This window comes from Marmota flaviventris, chromosome 6, assembly GCF_047511675.1.
Source record: "Marmota flaviventris isolate mMarFla1 chromosome 6, mMarFla1.hap1, whole genome shotgun sequence".
In the NCBI taxonomy this organism is placed as follows: Eukaryota; Metazoa; Chordata; class Mammalia; order Rodentia; family Sciuridae; genus Marmota; species Marmota flaviventris.
The window spans coordinates 2534770-2554255 of NC_092503.1; the positions used below are offsets into that span (position 1 = coordinate 2534770).

At 53.4% G+C, this 19486-nt stretch overlaps 1 protein-coding gene across 2 annotated transcripts in view; it reads left to right on the forward strand.

Moving 5' to 3' along the window:
- Positions 1-19486, forward strand: part of Rps6ka2 (ribosomal protein S6 kinase A2) — a 242718-nt gene that overhangs the window by 159227 nt on the left and 64005 nt on the right. For both annotated transcript variants that reach the window (XM_027939377.3, XM_027939376.3), the window contains one exon: positions 4937-5018. In XM_027939377.3, the coding sequence (XP_027795178.1) occupies positions 4937-5018 (82 nt within the window). The remainder of the gene's footprint in view (positions 1-4936; positions 5019-19486) is intronic.

Genomic DNA, 19486 nt, shown 5'->3' on the forward strand with positions numbered 1-19486 from the left:
GTGAAGCCTCACTCTGTAAGTAGCCATCATGAAAAGCAGAACACAGAGCCTGTTTCAGGGGACAGCTCAATGTCTTGCACTGACCAGAAAAACAGGAAAGATTATTTCTCGGAGAAGTGTGATTTGAAAACACAGACAGGGGTCCTCTTCATTTTGCTGACTTTCCAAGGTGCTGCCCACGTGTCATTTCATGAGTGGAGTCAGCCTTTGCAGGCGTGGGCCGGAATTGTCTTTGCCCCAGCGCAGCACGGACGAGGCCTGCAGGGTTTCATGGCTGTGGGTGACCAGCTCTGTTACTGCTGGAAACACCATGGGTGCGACAGCCCCATCCCAAGAGGGGCACTGAGTTCCTGGTGACAGGGAGACAGGAAAAGCTTCCTGGGCTCCGGGGAAGCAGACCAGTGCTCCAGGTGTCCAGCAGTGCCTGACTGCAGAACCACCACCCTTAAATACCCTGGTTGGAAAACTAGTGTATTAAACACAAAAAGAGAAAAGGCTTCCCAATTCCTTCGTTCAGACTTCAAAGTTTGAATTTTAATTTTGCTTTAAAAAGAAACCCTTGGGGGGGCTGGGGTTGTGGCTCAGTGGCAGAGCGCTCGCCTAACACATGCGAGGCCCTGGGTTCCATCCTCAGCACCACATAAAAATAAATAAATAAAACAAAGGTATTGTGACTATGTACAACTAAAAAATTAAAATTAAAAAAAGAAACCCTTGGAAAACAAGTAGAATGATGGCCTTTGGCAGAATCCTCCTGGAGCGCTGACCCCCGTGATATGCCACGCTTGGCCTTCCTGGCCCTCCTCTTGTGAATTCTCTTGTTGTAGCCACACGTGTCCTCGTGATACAAAGAATAACTGAGTCAGTTCAGAGGGTCAGAGAGGAGAAGCAGAAGGAGACAAGCCCCTCTGGCGGGTGTGCCCTAAGGTGACCTCGATGGCCGGCTCAGCTCCTGCTCGCTGAGAGCCAGCGGTGGCAGCCAGGCTAGGCTGCAGGACAGGGGAGCAAGGCTCAAGCCCCCTCTGTGCACTGAGTGGGACCCGGTGCAGTAGGCTGGTCCTCAGAGCTTCACTCAGGTTACTGGGAAGGAAGCAGAGCCCTCGCGGGAAGCAGCCGCGGTCAGTGTCTCTGCGCTCGTCCACGGAGGCTGTGTTTTCCATCCAGGCAACAGCAGCAGGGGGAGGACAAGCCTGGGCTCTGCTGCCCACACTTCTCCATGGCTGCCAAGAGGAGACGCCATGGCCTCAAGCAGGGGCGGGCCTCCTTTCCACCCCTGAGGGAGAAGAGTCCTGGATTCCACCACCCTCGCTCCAGCCAGAGACCAGCATGAGTCTGGCCCTGCCTGCAGGTGGGTCCACTCACAGCCTGGCCTGCTTCTGAGCCCCTCCACCCTCCTCTCCACTGAATGACTGAAGACACGGGAGACAGAGAAATGGATAAAATCTAGCCTCGGCCGGGGAGACCTGGGCATGCAGGCCTGCACTGCACCCAGAGCCCAGGAGTGTCTGCAGGACGACTGTCAGGGACCCTGACCGTTCAGGCCCTCTACAGGATTCTCGGTCACTACTCTCTGCTTGTGCCACAAGAAGATTATTCCTGTAAACAAACAACCCCACAACAACAACCCCACACAGAACACACTGGAGGAACGAAACGTCTCTGGCTGTGGAATTTCTTTCGGCAGCAATTGAGGCCTAGAAGCCGCGGCACCCCGACACGGAGCACAGCGTGCTGGCGATGGCTCTAGCCCCGAGCTCAGGCCTGCAGGGCGCACTGTGCCCAGGAACCCAGTGGGGGAGTGGCTGGGGTTGTGGCTTAGCGGTAGAGTGCTCACGTAGCACGGGCAGGACCCTGGGTTCTCTCCTCAGCACCACATAAAAAATAAAGAGTGAAATAAAAGTATTGTGTCCAACTATAAAATAAATATTTTTTTAAAAAATGGCCTGGGAAAGCAATGGAGTGTGGCCAGGCATAGCCGAGTGCTGAAGGGGTGGCATGGACCACCTGCTCTCGGGCGCAGAGGCTGGGCACAGAGCCCCGTGCTCTTGGGAAGAGTGACTCCCCGCTTCTCCGCTGCTCCCTGGGCTCCCTTCCGTGGAGTCCTGGGGGTGGTCTGTAGGTCATGATCTTCACACTCTGAGAAGGAAGCAAACCAAAGTCTTAAAATTTTGGAACTTTCCTGTGACCCCGTGGGTGGCAGCACAGGAATGGGTCAGACGCCTGCCTTCCTGCCACTTGGCCCACTGCAGACCAGCTGTCACACTCCAGTGCTGAGAGCATCCCCCAGGTGCTGATTCTGTGGACCACAGTGGTCCCCAATGAATGGGGCGATTCAGGATGACGTCACATCTGTCCCAGGCTGCAGTTGTGGCCACATGGCTGCAGGAGCCATCCTAAAAATGTAGCGCGGTGGTGTGTGCCACTGGGTCAGGTGACTGTGTCTGCTGACACGGCGGAGCTGTTCGGAAGCTGCCTTTGCTGCGTCGGCGTTGAGTGCTGCAGTGCACGAGCCTGGCAGGGCACAGAGGGCCACGCAGGGTGCGGCCAGGCCCTGCCGATTGTGTCTGAGCTGCTGCGGTCTTGGTGGCTCGCCTCAAGGTGCCAGGCTTCTGCTGCTGAGCCCTCTGCTGGCCGTGGGAGCGCCTGACGCGATGACTTGGAAGTCCTGGCACTAGCAGGAGTTTGATCCCGTTAGTGGAGCGGAGCCGCCCTTCCTGTGAGAAGCGAGAGATCTCATGTGAACACCCGCACGGTTTGGCACCCTGTGAACTGCGTTGTAACTGGCAGCTCTGGTGGTCCAGGCTGAATGCAGTCAGAACTTCCACTGAGGAGGGCCACACCCTGCCCCTCACTACTGTCACTGCCCCTCAACTGCTGGACTGGAAACAGCAGACCTGCAGCCAGTGGCACCATCCCTCCACCAGCCGGCCGTCACTCACCCCATCCCCTTGAGACCTTTGAGACCCGACTTCCTCTCCTGGGTGTGGGTAGAGACTCAGTGGTGACCCTGCGGCCTCCCTGGGACCAGGACTCATCCTTCAGCCTTGCCTACCACCTGGACTCCTGCTGCATGTCCCGCCTCCCGCCTCCTGGGCACCAGCAAGGGGCTGATGAGAAGTCTCCACAACACTCATAGCCAAGTGCCTGTAGCTTCACTGGTCTCCACAGACAGTAGATGGAAGTGCAGCCTCAGGTGGGAACTAGACTGTGCTGTGTGTGATTGTCTTATAAGTATCAGGGAAGACTCAGGAGTCGGGCACTGATGTTTCTCTGTCTGCAAATAATCCCTTCTTCTGACCACTGCTGACATGTTTCTTCCTGCCTGTTGGGAATCTTATCCCCTACACCAAGAGAGGCGTTGGCCTAGCAGGACATTTCTAAGATAGCAGAGTTTGTCCATCTGTAGTAATTTGCACGGTTATGGCAGAGCTGTGTGTAGAACCGGGGTCCCCAGGTCCTGCAGAAGGGCTCAGTGCCTCAAATCCTGCATGGCAGTCAGTGCCCGTGAGGGTAAGCCCCAAGTTGTCTCTCCAGGCTGCACCAGCCCTGCAGAGGTGCAAATGTGTGTAGGTGTTCCACCATCGCCCCAAATAAACACAGTTCTCAAACCCCAGAAAAGGGAGCCTATGTCCATCTGCCATGTTTCCCAGGACCCAGGCACCTCAGGCAGCACACCCTTGCACAGAACCGGCCCGCCTCTCGGCCCTGGGCAGAGGGGTCCAGCAATTGTCCATGGACACTGGTGTGGTTGCAGCAGTGACAGATACTGGAGGGACGGGGGACACAGCTCTGGGGTCTGGAGGTGGCGAGTCTCTCTGGGACACAGGGTGCAGTCTTGGAACTGAGGTCAGGCTCTGTGGATCCACCCCGGTGCTGGGACCTGTGTCTTCTTGCCCGTCCCTCATAGGGTCTGCCCGAGACCCTGTGCTGCCTGAGTCCTGAGTGTCTGTCCTCATCAGTGGGAGGCCTGAGAGGGCAAGCACTGGTCACATGTCCGTCTGTGGGGAGAAGCTCCTCTCCTCCCCTCCCCACTTCCGGGCAGTGCACGTGGCTCACCGCGGCTCCATTCCACCAAGTCTGGTTCCTCTGAGCATTTGCGTCCAGCCAGACTTCCCCAGGCACTTGCTTAGAGCTGGTCCTCTGCTTTCTGAGGCTGAAAAGAGAGGCCCTGGGAAGGAGAAAGGCTGCTCTGCCCTCAGACCACTCCCTGTGGGCAGCCCCTTCTGCCTGCCTCGCAGCCAGAGCCTCTGGGGAATCGAGTTTCGCATCTGTAGGAAAATCCTCATGTTCTTCATTTGCCTGGGGACTTCTTTTCATAAAGGATCCTCTGAATGTTTTTCCTTTACTAATTTTATTCCAAGTATGAAGGGGAGTTTAAACTTAGCCTGTCTCAATTCCCTCTTCTTTTTGGTTTTCCTCAGATACACCTTAAAAAGTGTCTCAGAAAGTGCTGAGTGTGTCTGAGAGCCGGTTAGAACTAACTGTCAGTAGACCTGAGCTGCCTGCAGGTGCAGTTTGGGTGAGGAGAGTCTAATAAGGGAAGCTGGTGGATCTCAAAGGCTGGGCAGCGCTGCTCTCCGGGCAGGACGAACTCTGAGTGGTTTTCATGGGTGGGGGCAGTTTACAGAGGGTTATTAAAATAGAACAAATTATCTCCCTAAAAACTTTTGAATATTTTGTTTTTCTAAACATTCTTCAAAAAGAGAAAACATGCTTCTAGTTCCAAATAGAAAGTTAGTGGCACCAAGACCAGATGGCTCTAAGAACACGACCGTGGTCCCCACGGGCTGCAGCTGGCCGGGCTCCTCCGGCAGTGGGGAGGGTCAGACTTCCTGCGGGGTCTTTGTGCTGTGGGGATTCCTCTGTGGAGCCCCTGCCAAGCCGGGAGGGCTGAGTTTGAGGTCTGGTCAGTTTCAGAGTGTTTTCTGCTTACCAGGTGTTCCTGGTGAGGAAGGTCACTGGATCTGATGCTGGCCAGCTGTACGCCATGAAGGTCCTGAGGAAAGCCACCTTGAAAGGTAAGGCCTCAGGGCGCTGTTTGGAGAAGCGCCGAGAAGGCGCTCACCCCACTATGGTTCATGGGTTCTCATGGGTTCTCATGGGTTCCGGAGCACATGGGCCCTGCTGTCTGATAGTCGATAAGCAATACAAACGTTCCCTGGGTGTTTAAGATATCCAGGCAGAATTTCCAGTTTGGGAGGAGAGCCATCCACAGATGCTCCTCCTGGAGAGCCTTGGGAAGAGAGCAGCAGGCGGAGCAGGCTGCTACCTCTGTGTGCGTGACAGACCCACCCGGGGTCACCGGGAAGCTCAGCTTCAGGTCAAGTGTGGCTCGTGGCTGAGCTGTTTTCCTGCTGTCCCAGTGACTGGGAGTTGGGAGTCCAGTCCAGCAGTGGCTTCCAGCCTCTTCTCCCACCCTGAGGTGAGAGCACCACACGGGGTGAGAACATAGCGGGGTGCAGAGTCTCACCCACCTCGTGACCCTGCACCCTGTTCGCTCTTGGTGAGGGGAGTATGCTGCGCAGTAGGAGAGGCTGAACCCCCAACACCTGGCTCTGGACACCCAGTTGGCAGCGGTTTATTAGTCTCTGCTTCCGCCCAGGGAGGTGGCCATTAATGCCACACAGGTCACATGGGCTGCTCTCAAGAGCTGAGGCTGGGGGAGGCAGGCTGTGTCGTGCGAGGGCGAGGTGGCCCAGTCCCTGCACATGAGATGATGTATTTGATTTTGTGGCTGGCAGGGGAGGGAAACCCGCTAGGTTGCAGGCTGAATGGGGCCCAGCTGGCCCAGCCCACAGAGGAGCCAGCAGGCCAGGGAGCCTCGCCTGGGGGGTTACCCAGCAGGAGCAGGGGAGCTCGTGGTCAGCTTTGGGGTTCTATAAGACTCAGGCAGCCTTTGGTTTCTCTTAGAGCACAATGTCCATGGCAGTGGTGTGCAGGGAGCTGCAGAGACAGCGGCATGCTGGCTCCGAGTCCTGTGCCTTCTCCTGGGGAGAGGAGACAGGACCACCAGTGGAGGGCGTAAGGGACAGACCAGATCCATGCATGTTGCAAGGGAGCCATGGGCTGTGTGTGTGAGCTGTGCTCATTTGAGAACAAGAGGGGCCTGGCCTGACATTACTGCCTGATTGGGCTGTGCGACTGACATATGTGTGCCTTTTCCCTCCATCTGCCTGTGATCCCACACAGCGCCTGAGGCGGGTGTGGCTTTCCAAGATGTCAGTCAATCTGCTGTCCACAAGAAATCACCAAGCAAGACTCCACCTTGGAAACCCAATCCCTTGTTTTATTTGGGTGGAACTTTCTTGAATGTCTTTTCCCCAGTAAATGGAAGGTTTCGGGTGTGCTCCTTCCAGCAGTGGAGCTGACCCTTGGGCCACCGAGCCGTCCTGCCTCAGAAACTTATGTTCACATGCTGCGTGGTTTCTTCACCGTTTTCTTAGTTATTGATACACAAGCGCCTTTGAACCCAGTCCACGTCACCAGCCAGCCAGCTGGCACGCATGCAGACTGGGACTGCCCTGACGTGTGGCACAGGGAAGGCGCTCTCACACGAGGAGGTGTCAGGAGAAGTTGGGAGGTGAGCGAGACCCAAGGCTCAAGGAGGTGACCACTTCCACAGAGGAGAGGAATCAGGGTGATGTTGTCAGCATGACCAGCAATCAGAAAATGCAGACACTGACCCTGGTGTCACCTGGGGTCCCATGCGCGTCCAAGGGGAACTCGCTATGAGCAAAGGCCAGGGTTGCTCAGGAGTACAGCTAAGGATTTGGGTGCTCACAGGTTGTTCTGGAAATTCCTGTGTGCACAGAAGACTTGGGCGCTTGAGTTTCTAGTTGAGTGTTGCAACCTGATTAAAGCCATGCTTTAGATTTCACATTTTTATCGTATAACAGTATTTATATAACTGTTACCAGGTGAACATGAACAAATGTTTCAAGAGTCTCATGACAATGTTATTTTAAATAATTGCTCTGTTAGTAAGAAGAGGTATAGAAAACAAAGCAAGCTTTGACTTCCTATCCCCAACTTTTAATAAAATAACCTCTCTACCTAATAGTTGCCCCAGAGAAAAAGAAATACATTAAACATTCTCTAGTTCAAACCAAACTGCTCATGCAGTTTCTCACAAGGTTAGACACAGGTAACCACGAGGCCCAGCTGCCCCACTCCTGGGTATTCACCAGGAGAAATGAAAACACGGGCTACACAGAGACTGCACTGGAATGTCTGTGGCGGCACCAGCCAGTTCACAAGAACCCAGCAGTGGGGAGAAGCAGTGTCCACCGACTGGTACGTGAAGCAGTGCTCTCTGCACGCGACGGGAGGGCACTTGAGGATAAATGAGGCTGAGAGCGCTGCACACTCCACAGGCAACGTGGTGGGCCTGGAAGACAGCTGCCCAGTGAGACCCGGCCCAGGGTCCTTGTGTGTGCTGCTCCGTCTGTGTGGAGGTCAGTGGTTACAGGGCTGGGCTGGGGACACAGCAGCAGTGTGCCTGGTCTTGGCTTCTTCTTGGGTGATGAAAATGTTTTAAAATTGATGGGTGGTGATTGTTCAACTGAACACGCAAAAACCCCTGAATTGTGCACTTTGAATGGGGGAATTGTTTGAAATGTGGATGATCTCAGTAAAGCCCTTGTTTTAAAGGGAGCAATCCTAAATAGCATGGGCCTTTGCTGGCCCACCCTGTGGCTCGGACCAGAGGCAGAGTCTTCCTGTGGTTGAAGATGGAGACTGGGGGCATGCTGGTCCACTCAAGCCAGCCATCTCCCTCCTGTCCCAGACTCCGTGTAGCCTCCGGATCCGAGCAGTGACCCTGGACAGCTCCTCCTGCCCCTCCCAAGACTCCTTTCTCACCCTCAAGTGGGTGCCACCGTGGGCCTCTGGAAGGAAGGGGAGGAAGCAGGGGAGGTGGAATGCTTGAACGCAGGAGGCCAGCCTGGGAAGCTGCCCTGGGCTCGGTCAGGTTGGCCCTGACCTCTGAATGCGAGAGCTCACCACTGTCTCCTGACTTCTGTCCCCTTGGGTGTGTAAGCCTTCTAAGTGCCCCCGAGAAGTGGCTGCTGACCCAGCTGGTATGGAGCAAGCAGGCGCTGAGTCTGTTTGCAGGTGCCCCACAGGCGGGTGCTCACAGCAGGCGGACCCATTGTCAGGAGCTGGGCCAGAATGACAGCAGCAGCTCTGTCCAGGTCACAGGTGACAGGTTGCTGGTACCTTCTGTATTTCACATTTTCATATTTGACTTTTTTGTATATAAAGTCACTTCTACGTATTCTAGAATAGTTTACTTGAGTACGCAGTATCATTTTTGCTTGTGAGAGATCCATGAAGGTGTTACCGCTGTCGACCGGTGACGAGTCCTTGCTTCCCCAATGTTGAAGAATAACACCAGAGAAGCACGCCGAGGCAAGGTCAGAGTAGAAATTAGAAGTTTATTAAAGGACAGCAGAAAAGACTTCTCCCGGAGGAAGAAGGGGACCCAAGAGGTGGAATCTGTGGAAGTGCAGTTGTCTCCCCTTTTTATAGTTTTGATGATGGAATGTAGGTTGGAAGGCCTGAGGGGTGGGACACAGGTGGGCCAAACAAGTAATCTGGGCAGGAAGGACTTCATTATCACTTCTTTGGGATGGGCTATCTCCAAATCTTTTGGGGGCTGTTCCCTGGGTTCCATTAACATTTCTTTGGGGTGGACTTTGGCCTAGGGCCTTTCCGGGACTTCATTAACATTCCATGAGTTGTCCTGCGTTTCCTGGAATCATTGTCAGCATGGCCTCCATTTTAGATCTTTCTCGGTATTAGACCCGATTTACCTAACTACACTGACTACCTAACTTTAAATCTGGCTTCAAAGGCACAGAAGAATGTAGACATTTTCCATTGCCTTTTGAAGTCAGCTTGAAAGCCAACGTGTTGCATCCCACGCTGTTCTAACTTTCTATAATGGTCCACCACCAAAGAACAGATATTTTTTCCAGAAACCCTGCTGCAGTCTATTTTCTTGACAAGACGGAAGAGGCTCACCGGACAGTGCTTTGTGTGCGGTGGCCCCAGACCTCACGGTGCTGCAGCCGGCCCTGTCATGGGGAGAGCAGGTCCATTTGCACCCCTCCTGCAGACAGATGGACGGCCACCCGCCCAGCCTCAGCCTCACCTCGTGGGTGGAGAAAGGCACTCCCCGCCAAGGCACATGTAAACCCGTTTAGCTCCAACACTTCTGCCTTCCAAGAGCCAAGCTGTTGGAACACCCCGTGGCTCACTGTCCACCTTCATCATATGGCCGGTTTGTGAGCCAGACAACACTCCTGAAGAGCGTGGCCCGGAGCAAAGGGACGTTCTGTAACACCACGGTGGTGATCCCCATCGCCAAGGGCGTGGCCCCAAGAGCACAGGCTGCCCCTGGAGGGAAAGCGCATCACCCTTGAGCAGCAGAGACACCTGAAAAGGGACAGTGAGGGGGCTGGAGGCTGGCAGAAAACATGAGAATCACCGGAGACTGCCCTGTGGGCCTGCAGCTGGTGTCCACGCGACTACAGGGAGGGAAGTGGCCTCTTACTAAGTGTGGGTGTCGAGCGCTGTCACCACCTTTCTTTAAGCAGGTGACAGCCATTTCCAATGTCGTCAACTGCTCCACAGCTGGAGGAGAAAGGAGCTGGCAGGGGTGTTGGTGCTGTGCCCCAGCTCCGTGCCTCACCTCTCAACGGCCACTTAGGACCGTTAGGGTCTTCTGGAAACCCGGGTTCCCACACTCAGGCCTCTCCGTGCAGTGGTTACAGGGAATAGTCCAGGTTGCGGATCCCAAATGTAACGGATCCCGGAGAAGGTCGCCCCCACCCCATGCTGCGAGGGAGTTTGGTTGTTAACGTGCCCCTCGCGGAGGACACCTTCCCAGGCAGGAGACCAGACGGAGTGCCCTGACCTCCATTCTAGTAGCGAGTTGAAAGGTGGGGCTGTCGCCGCCTCAAGACACCTGTATTCTGTGGCCAGTGCTTCTCAATCTTGGCGCCAGCTGGAGTCACCTGGGGCCTTCAAAGCTGCTGGTGTGGGGCCACTGCAGGGGGCCTGAGTGGCTAGTCCAGCGAGGGAATCTAGGGAACCCTAAGCTGCCCTGCACATCCTGCATGCCGTGCATTCACATGTTCGGGATCAGGAAACCAGGACCCTGTGGCCACAGCCAGGGTCACCTTGGGAGCCTTCCTCTCTCGCCACCATCTCCCCAGGGCTTGTATCAGTGGGCACCTTCCTCAGTGCATGGAGGGTATGGGGTCAGCAGGCTCTGACAGGAGGGCCATCGTCTACCCCTGGTCCTGTTCTCACTGGAGATTGTCTGCGTTGGAAATGTGGCAGGGCTTCAGGGGTCTAGGTTTCGTTCGTCTGAGTGGGGCAGCCAGGAGGAGGGTGAGCTTCTGCTGCCATCTGATCAGAAAGAATCCTTGGTTAATCCCTCCATGAGGGGCCCGTGTGTCATAAGAGCTGGGAGCTGGGCAGAGACCAGGACGCTCTCCCACACAGTGGTCCGTGGTCTCAGGGCCCCAGGGAGAGAGCTTCTCACATCAAGGTGTCTTCAGCAGGACTTCCCCTGCGTCTTCACGCCTCACCAACGTCTAACCATTTTCTTGCAAGTCCACCCTGCCTGCCCAAAGGCGATCTGCATTCCCCTCTCCGAAGGAGCTAAATCACGTCCTATCTATCCTGGGGACCTCATTGTGGCCAGAGTGCCATGTTGGAGTGAGTGAGGTCTCTGGCAGTTGTAGCAACATTGCACATGCCTCTTGGTGGCTGAGTGGGGAGTCATTGTGGCAGTGTGACAGCAAGCCAGGAGGGAGAGTGACAGGGCAGGACATCATCAGCCAAAGCCCCTTCTCTGGACATGCCGTGTACTCTGTAAGGAGCAGGGCGGGCTGATCGCGTCACTCTGCAGATGTGCCTGGCGCACACCAGTCTGGGGTAGCCGGCACAGAAGGGCATTGGTGGCATCCCTACTGACCACAACATCCTGAAATGGTCCTGGAGCAGTCATCTCGGTGCCAACCCCCAGAACCTTATCCTCAGCACCTCAGGATTTGTTCCATTTAGTTAGAAGACATGGAGTCACTCAGAAGCCAAGCTTTAGTCTCTGAGTTCAAACAGATTGCATTTCTGTGCTAACTCACTGTGTCATTTGATTCACGTTTGGTGATTTCAGATTCCTGAGGTATAAGTGCCTCCTCTTACTAGAATTTCAAAAATGAGGAAACTGAGGCAGAATCGGCAAAGACTCAAAATCAGACTGTTTGGAGGTGATGAGGGCCCGGTGCCCGCCCCAGGCCGCCTGCCCACCCAGGGCGTTTCCTCCCAGGGGGCCTGTCCTGGCTGGTGCTCTCTGTTCAGGCACATCTTTCCAGCACATTGTCTAAGATAAAAAGCAAAGGGGGAGTGGTCCCGTGGCCATCTTGGCCACCCTCTGAGCAGCAGATCCCAGGCTGTGCCCCCGGCGGGGCCCTCCCCACTGACAGGCTCTGACTCTCCCTGTTGCCTGTCTGGGCCCCTGGCGTCCCTCAGATGCTGGCATGTCCTGAATCACAGAGACGTTTCATTGCTTCCCCCCACCGTCTGCGCCATGTGAAGGATGACGGACTCACGGTTTATCGCAGAACTCCTTGGTAAAGAAGTGAGTCAAGTACTGTGTCCATCTTCTCTGAAGTGATTCAGTGTAGAGGAGTGAAGAGACCCATTGTGCTGGTCAGCATGGCTTCCTGTCCATTGTTACTATCATCATTATCTATGGTTTTCTCCAATTCCTGAATTTTTTTGTAGTAATTAACTGTAAAAAGTTTCAACCCCTGAACATTTAGCAGCAAGCCACTTGATGGAAGCCGGTGCTCTGCTGAGTCAGATCTCCGTGAGCTGAGAGCTGCCAGGGGGCGATGGGTTCTCACTCTGCTCAGACTCCGTAGTGTCCAGCCACGGCCACACGTAGGGAGGAGCTGGGCTCAGCCCAGAGTGGGGTCTGCAGGGTCCCCCGGCCCAGTCTCAAAGCCCTGAGGTCATGCTGTGTCCAACACAAAGCCATCCTCAGGCCTGCGATGGCCATGCCTCCCTGTGGTGACATTGCCCTTCAGCAGCCCACAGAAGCAGGTGCAGAGCATGATCCCTGTGGTCCCCGTGGGCTCTGACCACAGAGCAGTCTTGGCTCACGTTCAGTGGGCTGCTCTCCAGAGGTTTTCCAAGGTGCACTCCCATGGCTGGCATTGCCATCTTCACGGGGCTAGCAGAATCACGTTTGTTTTGTTTCATTTTTATGTATAACAATAGAGTGTATTTTGACATATCATACCCACATGAAGTATAACTTCCCATTCTTGTGCAGCCCACAGAAGCAGGTGATCAAGCAGGGCAGAGCATGGTCTGATGTGCAGTTACACTGGTCGTGTACTCATATATGAACATACAAAAGTAATGTCTGACTCATTCCACTGTCTTTCCTGTTCCCATCCCCCACTTCCCTGTCAATGAACTTCTGTTCTTCCCTCTCTACCCCCTCATTGTGAGTCAGCATCCACATATCAGAGAGAACATTTGGCCTTTGGTATTTTGGGATTGGCTTATTTCACTTAACATAATAGTATCCAGATCCATCCATTTACCAGCAAATGTCATGAAGTCATTCTTCTTTATAGCTGCTGAGTAATATTTTGTTCTGTATATATATCACGATTACTTTATCCCTTCTTCTGTGGAAGGGCACCTAGGTTGGTTCCATAGCTTAGCTATTTGAATTGAGCTGCTATAAACATGGATGTGGCTGTGTCACTGTAGTTTGCTGATTTTAAGTCCTTTGGGTATAAACTGAGGAGTGGGATAACTAGGTCAAAAGGTGGTTCCATTCTAAGTTTTCTGAGGAATCTCCATACTGCTTTCCGTGGTAGCTGTACCAATTTGCTGTCCCACCAGCAATGTATAAGTATAGGCTCTTCCCCACATCCTCACCAGCATTTATTGTTGTTGTATTCTTGATAATTGGCATTCTGACTGGAGTGAGAAGGAATCTTAGAGTGGTTTTGATTTGCATTTCTCCAATTGTTAGAGAAGTTGAACATTTTTTCACATATTTCTTAACTGAATTTCTTCTTCTTTAAAGGGCTTGTTCAATTCCCTTGCTTATTTATTGATTGGGTTATTATTTTGGAGTTTTTTTGGTGTCAAGTTTTTTGAGTTCTTTATATGTCCTATAGATTAATGCTATGGTAAAGATATTCTCCCATTCTGTAGCTTCTCTTTTCTCATTCTTGATTGTTTCCTTTGCTGTGAAGAAGCTTTTTAGTTTGATATCATCCCATTCATTGATTTTACTTCTTGCACTTTATGAGTCTTATTAAGAAAGTCAGTTCCTAAGCTGACATGATGCAGAGTGGGACCTACTCTTTCTTCTCATAGGCACAGGGTCTCTGGTCTAATGCCTAGATCTTTGATCCACTTTGAGTTGTGTGCAGGGTGAGAGATTGGGGTCTAATTTCATTTTTGTTGCATATGGATTTCCAGTTTTCCCAGCACCATTTGTTGAAGAGGCTGTCCTTTCTCCAATGTGTGTTTATGGCACCTTTGTCTAGTGTGAGACAACTGTACTTATGTGGGTCTGTCTCTGTCCTCTGTTGTGTCCCACTGGTCTTCAGGTCTGTTTGGGCACCAGTACCATGCCCTTTCTGTCACTGCAGCTCTGTGGTCTAACTTAGGGTCTGCATGTCCTTTCTGTCACTGCAGCTCTGTGGTCTAACTTAGGGTCTGCATGTCCTTTCTGTCACTGCAGCTCTGTGGTATGACTTAGGGTCTGGGCGTCCTTTCTGTCACTGCAGCTCTGTGGTATGACTTAGGGTCTGGATGTCCTTTCTGTCACTGCAGCTCTGTGATATGACTTAGGGTCTGAGGTCCCTTTCTGTCACTCCAGCTCTGTGGTGTGACTTAGGGTCTGAGGTCCTTTCTGTCACTGCAGCCCTGTGGTATGACTTAGGGTCTGGGTGTCCTTTCTGTCACACCAGCTCTCTGGTATGACTTAGGGTCTGAGGGCCCTTTCTGTCACTGCAGCTCTGTAGTATGACTTAGGGTCTGAGGTCCTTTCTGTCACTGCAGTTCTGTGGTTTGACTTAGGGTCTGGGGGTATTTTCTGTCACTGCAGCTCTGTGGTATGACTTAGGGTCTGGATGCCCTTTCTGTCACTGCAGCTCTGTGGTATGACTTAGGGTCTAGAGGTCCTTTCTGTCACTGCAGCTCTGTGGTATGACTTAGGGTCTAGAGGTCCTTTATGTCACTGTGTTAGAGTCTGTAAACAAGTCTGGATGGCGCCTGGCATTTTGCCAGAGGGAGTGGTTTGTGAAGTAACGCCAACGAGCCATTAAGTGTGCAGATTCCTTATTGGTTGACTGCTGTATCTAGTTTATGTTAATTAGGATAAGCTGTGTGTAATGTATATATACCCCTCCTGTCCTACAATAAACGGCTCCCACTCCTGCTGTATCAATGTATACAAGTTGCTCGTCACCCCCCGGTTATTTTGCTGCAGCCGGACTGTGGCACCACTGCAGCTCTGTGGTCTAACTTGGGGTCTGGGGGCCCTTTCTGTCATGCAGGTCTGTGGTATGACTTAGGGTCTGAGGTCCTTTCTGGCGCTACAGCTCTGTGCTATGACTTAGGGTCTGGGGGCCCTTTCTGTCACTGCAGCTCTGTGGTATGACTTAGGGTCTGGATGTCCTTTTTGTCACTGCAGCTCTGTGGTATGACTTAGGGTAGGGAGGTCCTTTCTGTCACTGAAGCTCTGTGGTGTGACTTAGGGTCTGGGGGTCCTTTCTGTCTCGGCAGCTCTGTGGTATGACTTAGGGTCTGGGGGTCCCCTCTGTCACTGCAGCTCTGTGCTATGACTTAGGGTCTGGGGCCCTTTCTGTCACTGCATCTCTGTGATATGACTTAGGTCTGGATGTCCTTTCTGTCACTGCAGCTCTGTGATATGACTTAGGGTCTTGGGGTCCTTTCTGTCACTGCAGCTCTGTGCTATGACTTAGGGTCTGGGGCCCTTTCTGTCACTGCATCTCTGTGATATGACTTAGGTCTGGGGCCCTTTCTGTCACTGCAGCTCTGTGATATGACTTAGGGTCTGGGGGCCCTTTCTGTCACTGCAGCTCTGTGGTGTGACTTAGGGCCTGGGGGTCCATCTGTCACTGCAGCTCTGTGGTATGACTTAGGGTCTGAGGGCCCTTTCTGTTACTCCAGCTCTGTGGTATGACTTAGGGTCTGAGGTCCTTTCTGTCACTGCAGCTCTCTGGTGTGACTTAGGGTATGGGTGTTCTTTCTGTCACACCAGCTCTATGGTATGACTTAGGTTCTGGGGGTCCTTTCTGTCACTGCAGCTCTGTGGTTTGACTTAGGGTCTGGAGGCCCTTTCTGTCACTGCAGCTCTGTGGTGTGACTTAGGGTCTGAGGTCCTTTCTGTCACTTCAGCTCTGTGGTATGACTTAGGGTCTGGTGGCCCTTTCTGTCACTGCACCTCTGTGATTTGACTTAGAGTCTGGGGGCCCTTTCTGTCACTGCAGGTCTGTGGTATGACTTAGGGTCTGAGGTCCTTTCTGTTACTGCAGCTCTGTGGTATGACTTAGGGTCTGGATGTCCTTTTTGTCACTGCAGCTCTGTGGTATGACTTAGGGTCTGAGGCCCTTTCTGTCACTGCAGCTCTGTGGTATGACTTAGGGTCTGGATGTCCTTTCTGTCTCAGCAGCTCTGTTGTATGACTTAGGGTCTTAGGGTCCTTTCTGTCACTGCAGCTCTGTGGCATGACTTAGGGTCTTGAGGCCCTTTATGTCACTGCAGCTCTGTGGTCTAACTTAGGGTCTGGATGTCCTGTCTGTCACTGCAGCTCTGTCGTATGACTTAGGGTCTGGGGGCCCTTTCTGTCACTGCAGCTCTGTGGTATGACTTAGGGTCTGGGGGCCCTTTCTGTCACTGCAGCTCTGTGGTATGACTTAGGGTCTGGTGCTGTGCTGCCTTCTGCTTCACTCTTCCTGCTAAGGATTGCTAGGGTATTCTGAGCCTTTGTTTTTCACAAGTGAATTCCATGAGTGCTTTTTCCGTTTCTATAAAGAACATCATTGGAATTTTAACCAGAATTGCATTAAATCTGTATAGTGTCTTTGGTGGTATGGCCATTTGGACAATATTGATTCTTCCCTATCCAGGAATACGGGAGGCCTTCCCATCTTCTAAGGTCCTCTTGGGTTTCTGTCCTTGGTGTTGGTAGGTTTTCTGTGGAGGTCTTTCACCTCTTTTGTTAGACTGACTCCCAGTCTGTTCTGTTCGTTGGTGTTGTGAATGGGATAGGCCATGTGAGTGTCTCTGACTAGACTTTCAGTTTCTGAAGCCCACTGACATGGCATCAGTGTAGGGGTGAAGGGCCGTCTGCGGGTTTCCTTTTTATTCCTGGTGATTAAATCACCTCAGTTCTTAAGTATCAAAGGGGCAGTGTGAGCGTACTTGGCATCAGAAGATGGGACCTTTGCTTCAGCCTCTGTTACTCAAAGGTCACTCCTCAGCTGTCAGCCAGGTAGATGCTATGGACCCAGCCTCTTCCTTCCATCCCCAGATGTGGCACACAAATGACGGACACCGGAGAGTGGGCACTAGCCCGGCCAGGCTCCTCCTACTGCTCTGCCAGCAAAGCCGGAGCCCACACACAGTCATCCCCCAGTCACCTTGGGACAGCCAGTGTCAAGCTTGCTGTTTGAGATGCCAAGGGCATTGCTGGGGTGATGGCTGTCCTTCAGCATTTTGTTTAGTTTGTCCCTCGCCAGTGTGTGCAACTTGGCGTGGCCAGTTGTGTAGCTGCCATCAGCAGCAGTGAGATCCTGACCTGACGTGGTCACGGCCTTCCCTTCTTCCTCCAGTAGACCCAGTCAGCAGGTGCCCATGATGGCCACTGTGAGCCCAGCACTCTTGTGAAGGTGTGACCTGGTGTGGACACGGCCTTCCCCTCTCTCCCTCCACTAGACCCAGTCAGCACGTGCCGTGACCCTGGCCACTATGAGCTCAGACTCTCAGAACACGTCTCCCCTAGCGGAGGTGATTCACCCCATATATTAACCCACTGTCAGGGCTGGATTCCTGGCTCCTTCCTCTGTGTTTAAGAGGTAATAATAGCCTGAGGGCCCTTTGCCCTCTCTCGGTTTTAAGAGAACTCCGTTTTTTTTTTTTTTGTCTTTTAATTGTGTGATCGTTTTAGTTGGCCAGTTTTTAGATGTTTTGTAACTCGACCTATATATCCTGTTATTTCTTCTGCTACTTTCTATTTAAAAAAGAGGTTCTGCATCCAGACGTGGGATAAGTATTTACATTAGTTGTGGTTTATGGCTTGGCTTTTAGACGTTTAGCCGGGCTTCGCTGTGCTGGTGGTATGGGGAGGAAGGCGCGGGTCGCTGCTCCGGCCGGGCCGCCCTTTGGCAGTTGAATGTGACTTCCTTCCCTGGCTTCCTACCAGGCTCTCTGTGACCTTTGGTTTCCATTACAGTTCTGTGACCAAACGTGTGGCTGCACCGTGTCCTTCATTCCAAATGGATCTGAATTCAAGGACATCTATCCTGTTTCAAGGATGTTAGATGGGCCTCACCAGAGGCGGAGTCGAGCCGTGCCAGGAGATGGCAGAATGGCTGGAAGGATGTGGCGTCTCCTCTGCCACCCTCCTTCTCCAGGCCACCCCACTGGGAAAGGCAGGGTATGGGGGCTTCTCCCAGAGAGGAGGTGCCTGGGGTGAGAGCAGACCCTCCTGTAGTCCTCCCCAGCCTGGGTCTTGCCATGCAGGAAGCCTGGCCAGGGCCACTGAGGAGGTGCCCCGGATGGAGGCAGAGAGACCCCTCTGGTGGTCTGGAGGGGCAGCCCTGCCTGCTGTGACTCCACCTCGGCCTCAGGCTGAGCGGCCACGCTCGTAGTCAGGTCCTTCTCGGGCCTTTGCTTTTCCTCTGAGGCCTTTCACCCACCGGCTCTTCCCAGCCCACATCCTCTGCATCTTGCTCTGGTAGCTCCCTGAAACCCTCCGGGCTCCGCCTGCCGTGCCTCTCGAACCTGCAGCTGGGGAGGGGGGGCGGCACTCTCTGCAAGGTCTCCTCTTGCTCTGCTCCTTGCGAGTTGGCGTGGCCAGTTGTGTAGCTGCCATCAGCAGCAGTGAGATCCTTCCTCCAGTAGACCCAGTCAGCAGGTGCCCATGATGGCCACTGTGAGCCTGGCACTCTTGTGAAGGGGTGACCTGGTGCTGAGAGCTGGGCACTAGGTCCGAGATCCGTCCTGGAGTCTACCGTACTTTCTTAGGAATTGGGTGGAGTGGAGAGCACCCTAATGCCACCATGGTGCTGGCCACCGTCCTGTGACATCCACCATTGCTGCAGTCACATCTCACAAAGGAGCTCTCATCTTTATATTTTTTTCAAGAACGAATATGGATAAACTGTTGTAATAGAAAAGGACATCACAACTTATGAAGTCACACCACAGGCTTTTCAGGGGCACTCATTTCAGTCCCAGGGCTGAACAAAGTCTTTTTTTTTTTTTTTGAAAGAGAGAGAGAGAATTTTAATATTTATTTTTCAGTCTTTCGGCGGACACAACATCTTTATTTGTATGTTGTGCTGAGGATCGAACCCAGGCCGCACGCATGTCAGGCGAGTGCGCTACCACTTGAGCCACATCCCTAGCCTCTGAACAAAGTCTTAATGGCTCCCTGATCACCCCACTGTTGCCCTAGTGCCATCTGCCTGGGCTCCCACATCCTTCGCCCCATGGACAGTCTCCCCGGCCAGCATCCTGTGTCCCTCGCCCTTGGCCACCCACTGCCAAGCAGCATGGGTGTGTTTCTTGATTTCTGTCCCTCTGTCTTCTGCTCTGCCTATTGCTGACTGCAGGGTGGTGCTTCCCCGGTCCTCTCTCCCTCCCCCTGGAGGGAAGCAGTGCCCCCACTGAGGCTCCCAGAAGAGAAAGAGAAGCCCGTGGAATCTACTGTGCAGTGAAGGGGCACCACAGAGGACAGCAGAGGCGGGCAGGGCGCTGGCAGGGGCCGGCTTGGCCAATGCTTCACGTGCTTGTGTGTGGCCTCACCTGCTTCTCACGATGACCTTGGGTGGAGCCATCCTCCCTGCTTCTGTGGAAAAACAGCCCACAGTGATGCTGCCCATGGCAAAGCCAAGGTGGAAGCCAGGCCATCGCTCTGTGGTCCTCACTAGGCCACCGCTTGGCACCTTCTCAGACCAGCCAGTGGGAGTGACAGTCATGCATCAAAGACAAAGGTGGGCCCCAGAGAACTGAAGCTCTGCGCGCAGAAGTTAGAACCGAGAGGCAGTAGAACAAGGGTGGGCGGCTGTCCCTGCCACCAGGGTGGGAAAGAACTGCGTTTAAGTCGTGGCGAAGCCAGGGCTCATCACCCGAGCCGCGTGTAGGTGACCCGCAGCACTAGGCGTTGTCACTGTTCACACCCATTCGACTG